General features: G+C 43.0%; 1 protein-coding gene across 6 annotated transcripts in view; it reads right to left on the bottom strand.

Moving 5' to 3' along the window:
* The window catches only part of CFAP74 (cilia and flagella associated protein 74), a 279,555-nt gene that overhangs the window by 11,227 nt on the left and 254,552 nt on the right, over positions 1–13,776 (bottom strand). For all 6 annotated transcript variants that reach the window (XM_088468211.1, XM_088468207.1, XM_088468206.1 and 3 more), the window contains 5 exons: positions 12,651–12,806; positions 9,401–9,530; positions 9,083–9,237; positions 3,603–3,723; positions 1,445–1,572 (listed from right to left, as the gene is read on the bottom strand). In XM_088468211.1, coding sequence (XP_088324337.1) covers positions 1,445–1,572; positions 3,603–3,723; positions 9,083–9,237; positions 9,401–9,530; positions 12,651–12,806 — 690 coding nt within the window. The remainder of the gene's footprint in view (positions 1–1,444; positions 1,573–3,602; positions 3,724–9,082; positions 9,238–9,400; positions 9,531–12,650; positions 12,807–13,776) is intronic.

Here is a 13,776-nt window from a genome sequence, read left to right as displayed (position 1 = left end):
TTTTACCTGAAAAAGACAAGCAGTTTTAAAAGAAAATGCAATTAGTATTTAAGTGCAACATAACTTCTGGTCCTGCTGAGAAGGTGATCTGACTTTCAAGAGGGAAATGTGGACAATACTTCCATTTTTTTTATGAATATTAAATGAGCAATACAAATTATTAACAGTTTAGTTTAATTATAGGGTAGGTCCAAGGTAGATAGTGCTGTTAGTGTCACCAGACGTTGTTTTCTCTCTATTACCTGGGTAGGTGGAAAGGCAGGACCTCAATACAACACTAGAAATGCATTGCTATTTGGCAAGCTATCAGTGAGACATAACACTGCAAATCCATATGCAACATCCTAAATGACACTGTGCCGTCTGTTTCTGCAACAGGTGAAATGTCCCAAGAATGAATGAAATGCTAAAGACTGGGGAAGAATTATCAAACCTTCTAAAAAGTAAACATGGAGGTGTTGCCCATAGCAGATTCTAGGTGTCATCTATCTAGTACACTCTAAAAAATTATAACGAGAATCTGATTGGTTGCTGTGGGCAACACCTCCTTTATAGAATACACAATAAGGTATGATAAATCTACCCATTAGTTAATTTTCTGCCTTGCTAGGGAGACTGAGTGGGTCATTCTATTTGTTTATATTAAAGAGAATATAGTTACCCTAGATGCAGTAATGTAATTTCCTATAGAGATGCACTTGGCCCAATATTCTGACACCAATGTTACAACAGGCTCACATCACTGGCCCTGCTCCTTCCACTATCTAATCCTCACAGTCTGCCCCTCACTCCTGTCTCTATTCATTCTCTCCTGAAACTCTTCTCTTGTCCTTCCATCAATATTGCACTTTTCCTCTCTATCTGCCTGGTCACTTATATCCATCTTATTAGCATTTACTGAAGGAATAAGTAACTTTTCCCAGCATATTTGAGTCAGGAATAAGATAAAGCTATTAGCAAAATGACAGTGAACTACTTCCCAGGTGCTGAGGCAGCTATTATAGAGGCACCGTTTTTCCTCCCAACACAGCAGGTCGCTGCCCTAATTTTTGATCAGTGATATAAAGCCAAAATAAGTTCTCTGCACAAAAGAAAGCACTGGAGTACAAAACCATAGGGTACTAGCATAAGCCAGGCAATGGGAATAATAACTGTAACTGCGCTTACTATTGATGCAGGACAGGCACAGCCTGATGCAGGCACATATTGGCACTGTATTTTGCAGAGCACGCAGATACCTGCTGCTCTACAGACAAATTTAAGGTCATTGATTTTCTTCTTCCTTTGGACTGCGTAACTGTAGCCTACACTAAATCAGACCCAATGAGTGCACTGTATTAATAAGTAATATATTGAGCCAGAAAATCTCATGCTGGGATCCAGTGCTTCCTAGTTACATGTACGTTTTAGCTCTCTTACACTCTCGGGCATTGCACTTGTTTACCTTCTTCATGGATAATAATGATGTACGTATACAGCCAACGTGCAGCTCCCTGACAGCTGGCCTCAGATCATTCTCCGTCTGGGCACACTGGAGGGTCAGGAGAAGTGAACTCACCGGTTTTTCTGAATCTTAAGAAACATGGATTAACAAATCATTATTCCATTGGAAGATGATGAATTGTGAAACTGTGACTGGACAGGTTCAGCAGTGCATTAAATCTCAGTCTACAAAGTGTTATATGCCTACATAAGAAAATATATCCAGCATGTAGTGTTTGAAAAGAGAACGTGTGTTACATCAGGTTTGGAAAACACAAGTTTCTCTATATGCTCCACAGCAACTCGAGAGATTGCCATTGAGGTCAATGAGGATATTCATCTCATACCACCAGCCTCAGAACAGAGCAGGGAACGAATTGCAATATACAGAGCAGAACATATAAAATACATGAATTATGCAGTAACTGGCATGGTTCTTAATACAAAGCGATAAAAGCCACTGGTGACAAGTGCTGCCATTAGGAAAATAATATGGATTAGATAACAGGTTTCCAGGGTAACAGCGTAAATAAAGAGTGTATGCTCTGCTGGCACTACATTCACCAGCATGCACTCATACCCCATTACTGTTCTTGTATTCTAGCGCTTGCAGTACCACAAATGTGCACTACAAGTGTCGACTATGTAAAAAATAAAAGGATTGTCCCCTCCATAATAAATATTGTATAGTGCCCCCTTATGACAATAAATAATTGACATGGCTCCCAGACTGGTAGTCTGTATATATACATGTAGCAATAATATCTACACTGACTTGGGGACAATACTCTTTATACTAACGTGGACATTTCCCTGTATACGCCTGCCATGGGGCAGTAATGTGTATACTGACATATATCCTACATCTGGGAATGAGTTTACACTCGGCATTAGGTTGTGTGAGTATACTAATGACTGATATTAGGAAAATACTATGCATAGTGGCATAGTGAGTACAAATAATAATCAGTTATATCTACACACTTGTTCAGAAAGTGTATTGATGCAATGTTCGAAATCTATGGCGGCATTATGGATGTTAGAGGAGGAAAGGACCGTCCATCGGTGATAGAGACAGTGAGCATAATAGTTTAACTAACACACTTTATTTATTGTTCAACAACTGATGGTTTACATGGGGCTCCTCTACTGCATTCTGGGAATAAGGTTATACTAACATTAGGACAGTGGGGGTGAGGACTCCTGCCTGTATATCTGACCTGGTACTGGAGAGGAATTCTCATATACTTATTTATTTAATAGGAGAGAGGGTAGATGGTTAAAAAAATGGAGAAAGCAAACATTGAGAAATAATGGGAGATTGTAGCTGTGGGAGTTCCAGGCCATCCATGGTCCAGGTTTAGCCTGTGCACATGGATTTCCTATAAAAGCAGCACTGGCTTGAATGTCCCACAATAAAACCATGGTGACTTCCCTTAGATCCAGAATATGCTCTTATGTCACATAGCACCTCTGTGTTGTCCTATAGCCTCAGACAATATGTGATCAAGTTTGGTGTGCCAGTGATGAGTTAAATGGACTATAAGTTGCTGTGAATTGCTTTGTGTATTCAATAAGCATTGTGTGTGTTCATAGTATCCAAAAGTTTGGGTAAGGGTGGTCAGTGGGATGGGGTAACCTATTGGAACAAATGGATCAGACTTACTTGAGGAGTACAATGCATCCATGTCTGGGTCTCTCTGTGGCCGAGCCTCATTGAGGTGCTACTGGGGGCAAGGCTGGGGACTAGCTCTCAGTGTAAAGGTTTTTGAGTTGTGAATGTTGGGAAAATTTTTTACTGTATTCAGGTCGCACCTGTCCTATGCACATTAAGTGTATTCAAATATTTACAAAAAATGGGAACCATAAATAAATGATAGTCCTGAATTAGTTTAGTCTGCAATGGCTGAAATTAAATTTGAAATGCCAAGGAAGGCAGCGGAGCCCAGATCATGTGTGTATGTATACATACATACAGTATATACATACACACAGATTTTTGAAATATAATAGAGATTTCATTAATTTGACCAAACTTTCAAAATAACGAAGTATTATCAGTTGTAGCTGACATTCTCTTTTATAGGTACAAAAATACTTCTCAAAAAAACAGTTCTCACCTCCTTCATTTGCCAAGACTACGCTGAGTGATTCAGTAGGAAGATCCAGTAGATCACTCCCTTCAACAAACATGATATGATTCCTGGATGCACCCTTCAGTTGGATGGAGTGTGCTATATGCTGCAGAGACATAATCCTAGATTTAATTTACGTCTAACAACGACGCCTCTAAAATAAGTATTAAGCTAATGTGTTCCTGATCTAGCTCCCTGATCTGGTTATATTCTAGCATATAGAAAAATAAAGTTTGAATGGTTAATTTGTATTGTTCCAAGAGCAATTACTGAAACATTGTGCAATGTGGCAGTTGGTCTTAGGCTATTTCTTTATGTTGGTATTAAAGGGGGGTGACCACCTTTTGCCGAAACCCCCAACACATTATTTTAGAGACTGAAGCTACAAGCATCATGGCTGAAGATGGTAAAAGACACCTGGACCGTCAACATCATTATATATTAGTATGGAGGATATCGACAAACGTCTCTTCCCCTCTATAGGAAAACTCCACTTACGTATAGGTTTTCTTTCTTACAGAGGGTAACCCCTAAGGGCCTAATTTACAAATATAACTCCTATTCATTTTGTGACCATTTGCTTCATACAGTATGTTTAATACCAAAATGCGTCTCAGGAGGGCAGGAACTCTGTTGTGCTATCCGGAATTTCTTTTCTACGGACACTGTAGGAAAGAACAGCCAGGACTTCAGACCTTATTATTACACAGCTTTTTCCAGCTGTTTGCAGGTATGAGTTTGGAACATCCGCTATCATGTTAAAGAATTTGAATGATATGCCATAATGATTTTATAAATGTGAGTCTAACTTTAAATACTTTATAATGTATTAAAGGGTAAAATGCACAAGGATCCCTTTGTCATTTTCTCCTTATATGTTGGAGCTGTCTACATGTATGAATTATGGTGACATTCCCTGCCAGCACACAGAACAGTATTGGGATGCAAAGCAAATTGAACTAAGCGATAATCTGTCATTTAGGTGAGGAATTCCCAATCAAGGCCCTATCTGTGTGGAGTCTGTATGTTCTCCCTGTGTTTAAGTGCCCTTCCTCCAGGTGCCCCATTTTCCTCCTATACTCTAAAAACATACTGGTAGGTTAATTGGCTTCTGATAAAAATGAACCCTAGTGCATATGTGTCCATGTGATAGGGAATATATAGATTGTAAGCTCCATAGGGGCAGGGACCAATGTGAATTAGTAAATATTCTCTTTAAAACGTGCTGTGTAATATATGTGCAGTGTATAATTAACTGACAATGAATACATAAGAGTTCTTACCTAGTGATCATTTAAGATACCCAAATATGATGCATTCTGTTTAGCCAATTACACCAATCATTATACAGTGTGTGAAGTCCAAAAAAAATTATTATATACAATCAATATTGTATTCTACTGAATTGGATTTGACTGGGTACAGTATGGTTGAATGACAATAACCATTAATGGTTACTTATTTGTACACAACTAAAGAAATAATGGCAAGTCATTGAGAAAGAAAGAGACAAAAACAAAACTTTTGCACCAATAAGCACAAGCATTTATTGCATGAAAGTAATACATTTGAGACCTCTGTGTAAACTGTATCTACCCAAAGAGTTAACAAGCCTTTACATGGCTAAACCTGGCATATCCCTTGTTAATATTTAAATCATCATTATGAGATTTAAAAAGTAAAGTAAATGAGAAAAAAGTATCCTGGAACAAATGTTGGCTAACGTTACACATGGATAATTGTTTTGTATTGTACTGCAGAATAACAAAATGTTCACTCAAGTAGACAAGTTTAAAAAACAATAGTACATGTGAGTCTCTAGTCTTAGTCATTCAGAATGAGCTAATGGAGAATAACAATAAATAATCCAAAGTGTAAAAATGGATGTGCACTGTATTTAGTTTTGCACAATTGCATCTATTTGACCAACTTATGCACAACAACAGGATCACCCCTTTCAGTAATTACTTTCCCCTGTTCTGTTGGAGCCTTATGTTTAATTAATAATTATGCCATAGAAATAAGAGATATGGGAGGTGTTTTCACTTCATTTGTCACATTGTAATGTTTTATTCCCATGGTAGAATAGTACATTGGAGTCTGCTTTGTCTAGTAAAATGTGCTTGGATTATTACCAAACATGTCCCATGGAAAATTACATTACACAGCAAGAGAAAAGGCTCAGTTGCTTACACCAGGGTGTAATATGGACCACAGTGGTTTACGATGAGGGTACAGGGCTGTAACTAGGGTGGTACAGCGTGTCACTGCACAGGGCACCGCAGGGCAGAGGGGGCTGTTCAGCTACACCTATCAATTTTATATTTCTAATCATTCTCTTGTGTACTGTAGCTTCCTCTTGTTTGATCCCCGACATCTCCTTGCAGCCTCCCTGTCTGACTCCCCCTCCATCTGGCCACCTTCCCTCCAGTCACAGCCTCCCCCTCTATCTGGCCACCTCCCCTCCAGTCACAGCCTCCCCCTCCATCTGGTCACCTTCCCTCCAGTCACAGCCTCCCCCTCCATCTGGCCACCTTCCCTCCAGTCACAGCCTCCCCCTCTATCTGGCCACCTCCCCTCCAGTCACATCCTCCCCCTCCATATGGCCACCTCCCCTTCGGTCACATCCTCCCCCTCCATCTGGCCACCTCCCCTCCAGTCACATCCTCCCCCTCCATCTGGCCACCTCCCCTCCAGTCATATCCTCCCCCTCCATCTGGCCACCTCCCCACCAGTCATATCCTCCCCCTCCATCTGGCCACCTCCCCTCCAGTCACAGCCTCCCCCTCCATCTGGCCACCTCCCCTTCGGTCACATCCTCCCCCTCCATCTGGCCACCTCCCCTCCAGTCACATTCTCCCCCTCCATCTGGCCACCTCCCCTCCAGTCATATCCTCCCCCTCCATCTGGCCACCTCCCCTCCATCTGGCCACCTCCCCTCCAGTCATATCCTCCCCCTCCATCTGGCCACCTCCCCTCCATCTGGCCACCTCCCCTCCAGTCATATCCTCCCCCTCCATCTGGCCACCTCCCCTCCAGACACATCCTCCCCTCCATTTGGCCACCTCCTCTTCGGTCACATCCTCCCCCTCCATCTGGCCACCTTCCCTCCAGTCACATCCGCCCCCCCACCCTCCCTCTCCATCTGGCCACCTCCCCTCCAGTGACATCCCCCCCCACCTGGCCACCTCCCCTCCAGTCACATCCTCCCCCTCCCCCACCTGGCCACCTCCCCTCCAGTCACACCCCCCCCCCCCACCTGGCCACCTCCTGTCCAGTCATATCCTCCTTTATTTAACACACACATTTCAAAATCCTATCATGCCTGGGACTTACCAGAAACCTTACACATGGAGCTATATGCTCCTGCAAAGTAAGCCTGCAAATTCTTAGGGGCATATTCATCATCACTTAATTTTTAAAAAAGCAGGTACAATTGTAAAGATTAAGTTATTGGGCCATTCATCAAGAAGGTAAAGCAGGAGATATCACAGATATCGGATATCACAGATATCTCCTACTTACCTTCCTTTTGCAGAATGGGCCGCTGTCCCTATACACTAGTAGGGGAACAGAATTCAGATGGCAAATGCTCCCAATACCCGCTCCTTCCCTATGGAAAGGAGGTCTGGGTTGCAAAGAGGGTTCCTTTCGGATCCCTCCGCCCCTGTCCAGCTCCTTCCGCTGGATGTTGGGGCTCTTGTGCACATGCGTCACTTGTAGGTTACGCTTGCGATTTCCTGTCACTCCGAAAGGAGCAGTGAAAAGATTCCGAAAAGGAGCAGCTAAGCCGCTCGTGGGGACAGCTGATTTTGCAGCGGCTGTCACCGCGTCATCATTGCTCCGGATTCCGCGGCTAGTTAAGATGTTAATTATCGGGGTCCTGAGAAAAATGTTGATATAAAACATTGAAATGTGGGTATAACCTGCTTCCATTTACTAAATCTGCTTTGAGTGCCACCGGGCTCTCTGTATTTGTATGTGTGAGATGAGGGAAGGGGCATCTTAACATAAGCTCTCTCTGGGCGCCAGGGCTCGTTGGAGCTTTGCATCCAACAGGCCTGGGGGGGTGGGGGGGAGTAAAAGGGCCCCCAAATTTTCGATGGTGGCCGAGAAAACAGCCACCATTTCAGGACCCAGGTGTTACCAGCACACCTCAAGTACCTTTGCCAGTGAGTTCAGCTGCTGGCATAGGGTACAAACTCGAACCTCCCTGTTACTGATATTTGCTGTATATACACTATAAGTTTATTTATTTATTTATTAACAGTTTCTTATATAGCGCAGCATATTCCGTTGTGCTTTACAATTGTAAGCATTAATAGAACAAAACTGGGGAATAACAGACAGATATATAGGTAGGAAGGCCCTGCTCGCAAGCTTACAATCTATAGATATCACTCTTTCTATACCTTCAGTCAGTGATCTACACTGCTGGCTCCAGGCTTGTACACAGCTGTTCTGATGGATAATTCCTGCTGCAGGTGCAGCTTCACCAGTGCTCTGCTACATCTAGAGCTACATAATTATTGTGTATCATCACTGCAGCCATTGGATTCACACTGTATTTGGCAGTGACACCTGGATAACAGTGGTGCAAAGGTATCAGTACCTCTTCATCATCGTACGGGACAAATCAGATTTATCATGCCCCTTCCCCATGAGCCTTATATCCCTATTTGAGAAATGGGAGGGGGCCCATGCTCTTTCTGGCCAGGGCACCATAAAGTCTAGTTACGCTCTGTGAGGGTGTATTACTGCCTTCCTCCGCTCAAAGCTCATTCAGCAAGGAATACTCCAATCTGCCCAGAAATTACACCAAAGGAAAAATGTTCCTCCTGCAGTCGCCACTATCTTGTCACGCTTAGCCATGCACGTACCTTTATAAGTGGGAAGTATTGTGCAAAAAGAGGCACACAACATCGCAAAATGAAATATGCACTAAGTAGCTGCAATTTTGCAGCTTTGTACACAAACTTAAGCTTTTATTAGCTGAAAATATATGTACAGTATGTTTGCAATGAAAGCAATTAATGACAACGTTGTTAAAAACTTAATTATTGGATGGGTTAATACACGTAACTTTTTACTGTTTATTTCGGCCTATTTAGCACAATCAGATCGCACAAGAAATAAGTCCAGGGCTCATTAAAAGTATAGAAGAATTGTTTCCTTGAGCAGCAATTGGGCCAGTGACTGAACAATCCTGTATTTAGGTTTCATTTTCATGTTGATACAATAGTCAGATAATAATTTATTACATGCTAAGTACGAAATCTAGGACAACTTGATAAAGTAACTTTTGTTGTAATAGATCAGTGTGTATTGTGTACATCTTTTCAGTTTATATGTGTGTCTGTTATGTCCATGCCCTCTAAATAAAAATTATAATGACCTAGATTTATTTAAAGCAGATTTGAAAGAATAAATAAACCAATATCTGTAATTTGTTCTGATTTCCTTACCTTACCAAAGAGCTCCACCGTCAGGATATCAGAGTACTGCACGCTTTCATGGTCTGGAGTGAAAGAAACTGTGAACTCCTCAGTATTTCCAGGGAGAATAACGCCCTCTACAGGAGACACGCTGAAAACACTTCTCCCATTGTAATTTTGAGGCCCTAGAATAGTTTGGATAAATTTAAGACATGTTAATATTTGTCAGCAGACCACAAATTAGCAACATCCTCAACATTTGTTTTATAACCATTTTCACTGATATAGTCAATGAAAGTGTTCCCTTAGTCATACAAGTGTGCATTGCGTATTTAAGAATATATTTACCCACAAAGTTGGGCGATGATTTCTGGGGGGATATGAAATTTGGAAGTGTTTGCAGCTCATTGTACCGAGTCACTGACAGACTCCCCAGCTTAATGGAATAATTCACTGGCACTGTAGACGTGTTGTTTAGCTAAAACAAGAACAAAACAGAAACTCATTACAAGCTAATAACATAAGGGATCAAAAAGAAATGTTGATCGTTTGTTCACAGTTTCCCCATTCATTAGATAAATTAATCAGACATATACAGTAGTGCCTCATTTTAATACCATACTATAGGCGGTATTCAATTGTCATAGCGCGCCCGTTCTTACGTCTAAAGTGACGGGAGATCGCGGGGCACTATTCAATTGTAGCAGTTTTTCACGCTGATTGCGCCCAAAGTGGCCGGGTTTAGCCATGTAAAGCAGCTACCCCCGACCAAAGTGCTGGGCGCGACCGCGAAAAGTGATGTTTGGGCACGCAAATATGTCACTTTTCGTTAATTTCGGCTCGCACCCTGCTGGGGCTGCGAGCTGAAATGGTGCGCAGGCAGCTGATCACGCCCGACAGGAGAAACAATTGAATACCGCCCCAAGATTTGCAGAACCTGCAACGTCTATGGAGGGTTCCCAATGTAAGAAATAGGGAAATTATAAAGTGGTTAGTTATGTGGTGACAGTAATGCTGCTGACATTATTATGGCGACGGGAGAATGCAGACACAGTTGTAATGTTATTTAAAGCATTTTAAATGCATTGAAATTCGCACTTTAAAGATGATCGCAAGCGGAAGGGGATGGGACAGCTCAGGTGTGGCGGAGCAGCAGAAAGGTGGGTGGTACAGGGATAGACAGGGCAGAGGCTGTACACAGCGGGGGCAGACTGAGATGACACGGCACATCGTGGGTCCCTTTACTAATATTATAAAGTGAAATGGTTGGGGAAATTGGAAAGTGGCATGGTGAGGAATATTATTAAAAAGTGACATGGTGGGGGACATGGGTGTAGCTACAGTGGGTGCAAAGGGTGCCATTGCTATGGGGCCCAGAAACATAGAGAGCCCTGACCCAGGTCTTATAGTTGTCTACCAAGTCCCCAAAATTGGCTGCTAAGAAATTGGGTTCGGCCCATTGCCCGTGCCTGAAAAAGGGGACTCATCAGTTACACCTCCATGTTTTCAGCCTTTGTGAAGCTGGGGGTGGGAATTGAGCTCCGACATTAGGACAGTCCTAGAAAGGGACAGAGTGCCTAATATATGACAATCTCCACTAAAAGTAGAATTTCCTGCATTAGGAAGTATCTCCCTCAGGTAGGAGCTAGTTGGTCCTTGCTTCCTGAGTGGCATAATGTGAATTAAAGGTACTGTGTGGCATAATGAGTACTGGCAGCTCCACAATGTGGCATATTGTGAGCTGGTTGGAATAGAATGTGGCATAATATGAACTGGCGGCATTGTGTAGTATAATGTAACTAGGGCACTACTATGGGGCATAAAATGAACTAGGTCACTACTATGGGGCATAAAATTGAATAGGGCACTACTATGGGGCATAAAATTAAATAGGGCACTATGGTGGGGGATATTATAAAGTGACACGGTGTGGGAAATTATAAAGTGGCATGGTGGGTATATCTGTCAGGATGCGGCCTGGAATCGACCACTGCACTGCCTAACCTCTGCATCGGTGTCTTCGGGCTCAGAGGCGTCCAGATGCCAGACGCAGTTCAGGTAGTGGTTCGGATATTCTCTCGGGGACTGCTAGACCTCCATGAGAGCGTCCTATTCTCCACGGTGTGGACATGGGCGCCGCCATGTTGGTCAGTATCACCTGATCAGTTTCCTCCAATGGGTGTCCAGTGATCGGACAGCTGATGTCATTGTCCAATGAACGTAAATTTACCTTCGGGTATTTTAGGACGTCTCGTGGGACAAGGAATTGCCTGTGCAACTTCGCTTCACTAGTGTCTATTAGCTGTTGCTGCGTCCTAAGCTCATTACTGTTTTCAGTGTATTCAAATCCTATATTGTTTTCTGGCGTCAGTATCTCCCGTAGAGGTATTCAGTACTCAACCTAGCATTTGCTCCAGCAGGGCTGTCTCCCAGCGCTCACTAGCGTCTGCATCACCAGCAGTGGGACTCAGTTCACAACTTAGCGTCTGGTCTCCCAGACTTGCTCCCATCGCTAACCAGTGTATACGTCTGGTTGTCCAGAGTTGATCTCATCGCTTATCAGGGACCACTTCATCCTGTAAGTGGTTCTAGTACTCACTCAACGCTTGATTCACCTGTGTTATCCCCATCACTTGTCAGCGACTGCAGGATCTCTTCTCAAGTCTTCTTCAGCACATTTCTGCCATTACCCTTGGTGGCCTACACAGTACTCTTATATTTGTTAGAAGGACTTTAGTTTCCTTGCTTCTCTCAGGTACCTACCCCGTGGGCCGCGACCTGTTCATCTGGTGCAGCGAACACCCACATCCCGCTTGGAGGGATCACTGGTGAAGACCATCAGGTGGACTAGACTCCGTACCTCGGGCTAGGTCTCGTCAACACCTGAGAGTGGCATATGAGGAGGTCCTATATACTCCCAGCCCGATTCCAGTCTCCTACTCACCCTAGCCCTCCAGTCCCTGAGCCTTGTACAGAGGACAACCAGTATCCAGACATAACCATATCATTATGCAGTTACATGGTGGGGAGTATTATTAAGTATCATGGTGGTGAATATTATTATACAGTGACATGGGGAATATTATGAAGGTGACACGGTGTGGGAACTTATAAAGTGACATGGTGGAGGATATTATTATAAAGTGACATAGTAAAGGATACTATAAGGAGAGAAAGTGGGGGAAATTATAAAGTGACATTGGAGTAAATGTAATAGCCTCCATGATACAGGCATTGGCAAGTTTCCGATAAGTCTGTCTGACATTTTAAAGGGACCATCATTTAAGAGGAGAAACTAACCTGTTCCGAAAATTGTAACCAAAATTTAAAATTTTGTGTTTACTCATGGGCAGCAGTCACTGCTGCCCATGAGTAAACATTCTGCTTCAGACATCTGTGTTTCTGGACTACAGCATTGCTGGCCAGCCAGGAGCAGGTATGAGTAATTTTTATTTTACAAATGTGTTTGATGGGCTGAGAAGGAGGCACTGGCTTTTAGGCTTTAGGCTTTTAGGCTGAAGCTTTGCCTTGGGCACTAAAACACCTTGCACCAGCTCTGTTGTATCCTTTTATTGACAAACAGGTGTAAGTGGTTTACCTTAAATACAGTTGTGGTACTGTCTTTAGCTAAAACATATCCCAGGTTTAGTATTCCTCCTTCCAGGGAGCAGATCAATGAGGGTGTCAAGCCTCTCCCTGTAACTGCCAGTATAAGAGTTGCTTGCCGAGTGTAGACATCAAAATTTTCAAAGAACTAAAAGAAGAGATCATTTTAAGGATAAAAAAGATAGCAATAATTTCTAAACATGTATCCCATAACTGTAGCATATTAGTATTTGAATTAAATGGAAGGTTAAAAATATATTTGGCACACACAACATCTTAAGAACTCACATTCCTTCCTTGCCACCACTCATTAATCTCATCAACATTTTTTTACTTTGATTTTTACATCTTGATAAAGAAAAGGCAAGAAAATAGTCGGGCAGCTGTAGTGCTTATAATTGTATTTACAGAAGGGGTCAATCTCACACGTCTAACCCGATTATATCTCCTGTCTGTTATTTTTTATTCAAATATTAGGTTGATATTAGCTCAGGGAGTGGTGCTACCAACTACTTAATGGTTCTATTGGGAACAAAGGAAGCAGTTCAGAGGTGTGCTAATCGGAATCGGTATTGAATGCTGGCAGTCGGATCCTGAACCGGGCATCCCGAAAGGGCTAGCATACCTCTCCCTACCCTAACCTTCCCCCCTAGGGCCTAACCCTAACCTCCCCCTAGTGCCTGAACCTAAACGCCCCCTCCCCGCACCCTAAACCTAACACTCCCCCCTTAGTGCCTAACCCTCTCCCTAGTGCCTAACCCTAACCCTGCACCCTATCCCTCCCCCCCATCCCGCTACTTACCTTCGGTATCCCGGCGGTCTGGATGTAGGCGCCGGGAATGTGATAGGAGTCGAGATTCCAGCACCGGTAATATCAGCGCCGACATCGCGGCCGCCAGAATACTGACTGTATCCCACATAACTATTAATATATCTATTAAAAAGACAACAGGAGTAAACCCATTATGAAGAAAATAAAGGACCTGATTCAGCAGTGGATGCAATTCTGCAATTTACGCAGATCGGGCGATTATTTTCCATTGCCCATGCGTATGAGTCGCAATGCGCACGTGTTGCGATTACATACACAAATAGGAATCATCCATAAGGTTAATCTC

This window comes from Taudactylus pleione, unplaced genomic scaffold (assembly GCF_031769625.1).
Source record: "Taudactylus pleione unplaced genomic scaffold, aTauple2 ptg000082l, whole genome shotgun sequence".
Classification (NCBI taxonomy): domain Eukaryota; kingdom Metazoa; phylum Chordata; class Amphibia; order Anura; family Myobatrachidae; genus Taudactylus; species Taudactylus pleione.
This window is presented reverse-complemented; position numbering and strand designations above follow the sequence as displayed.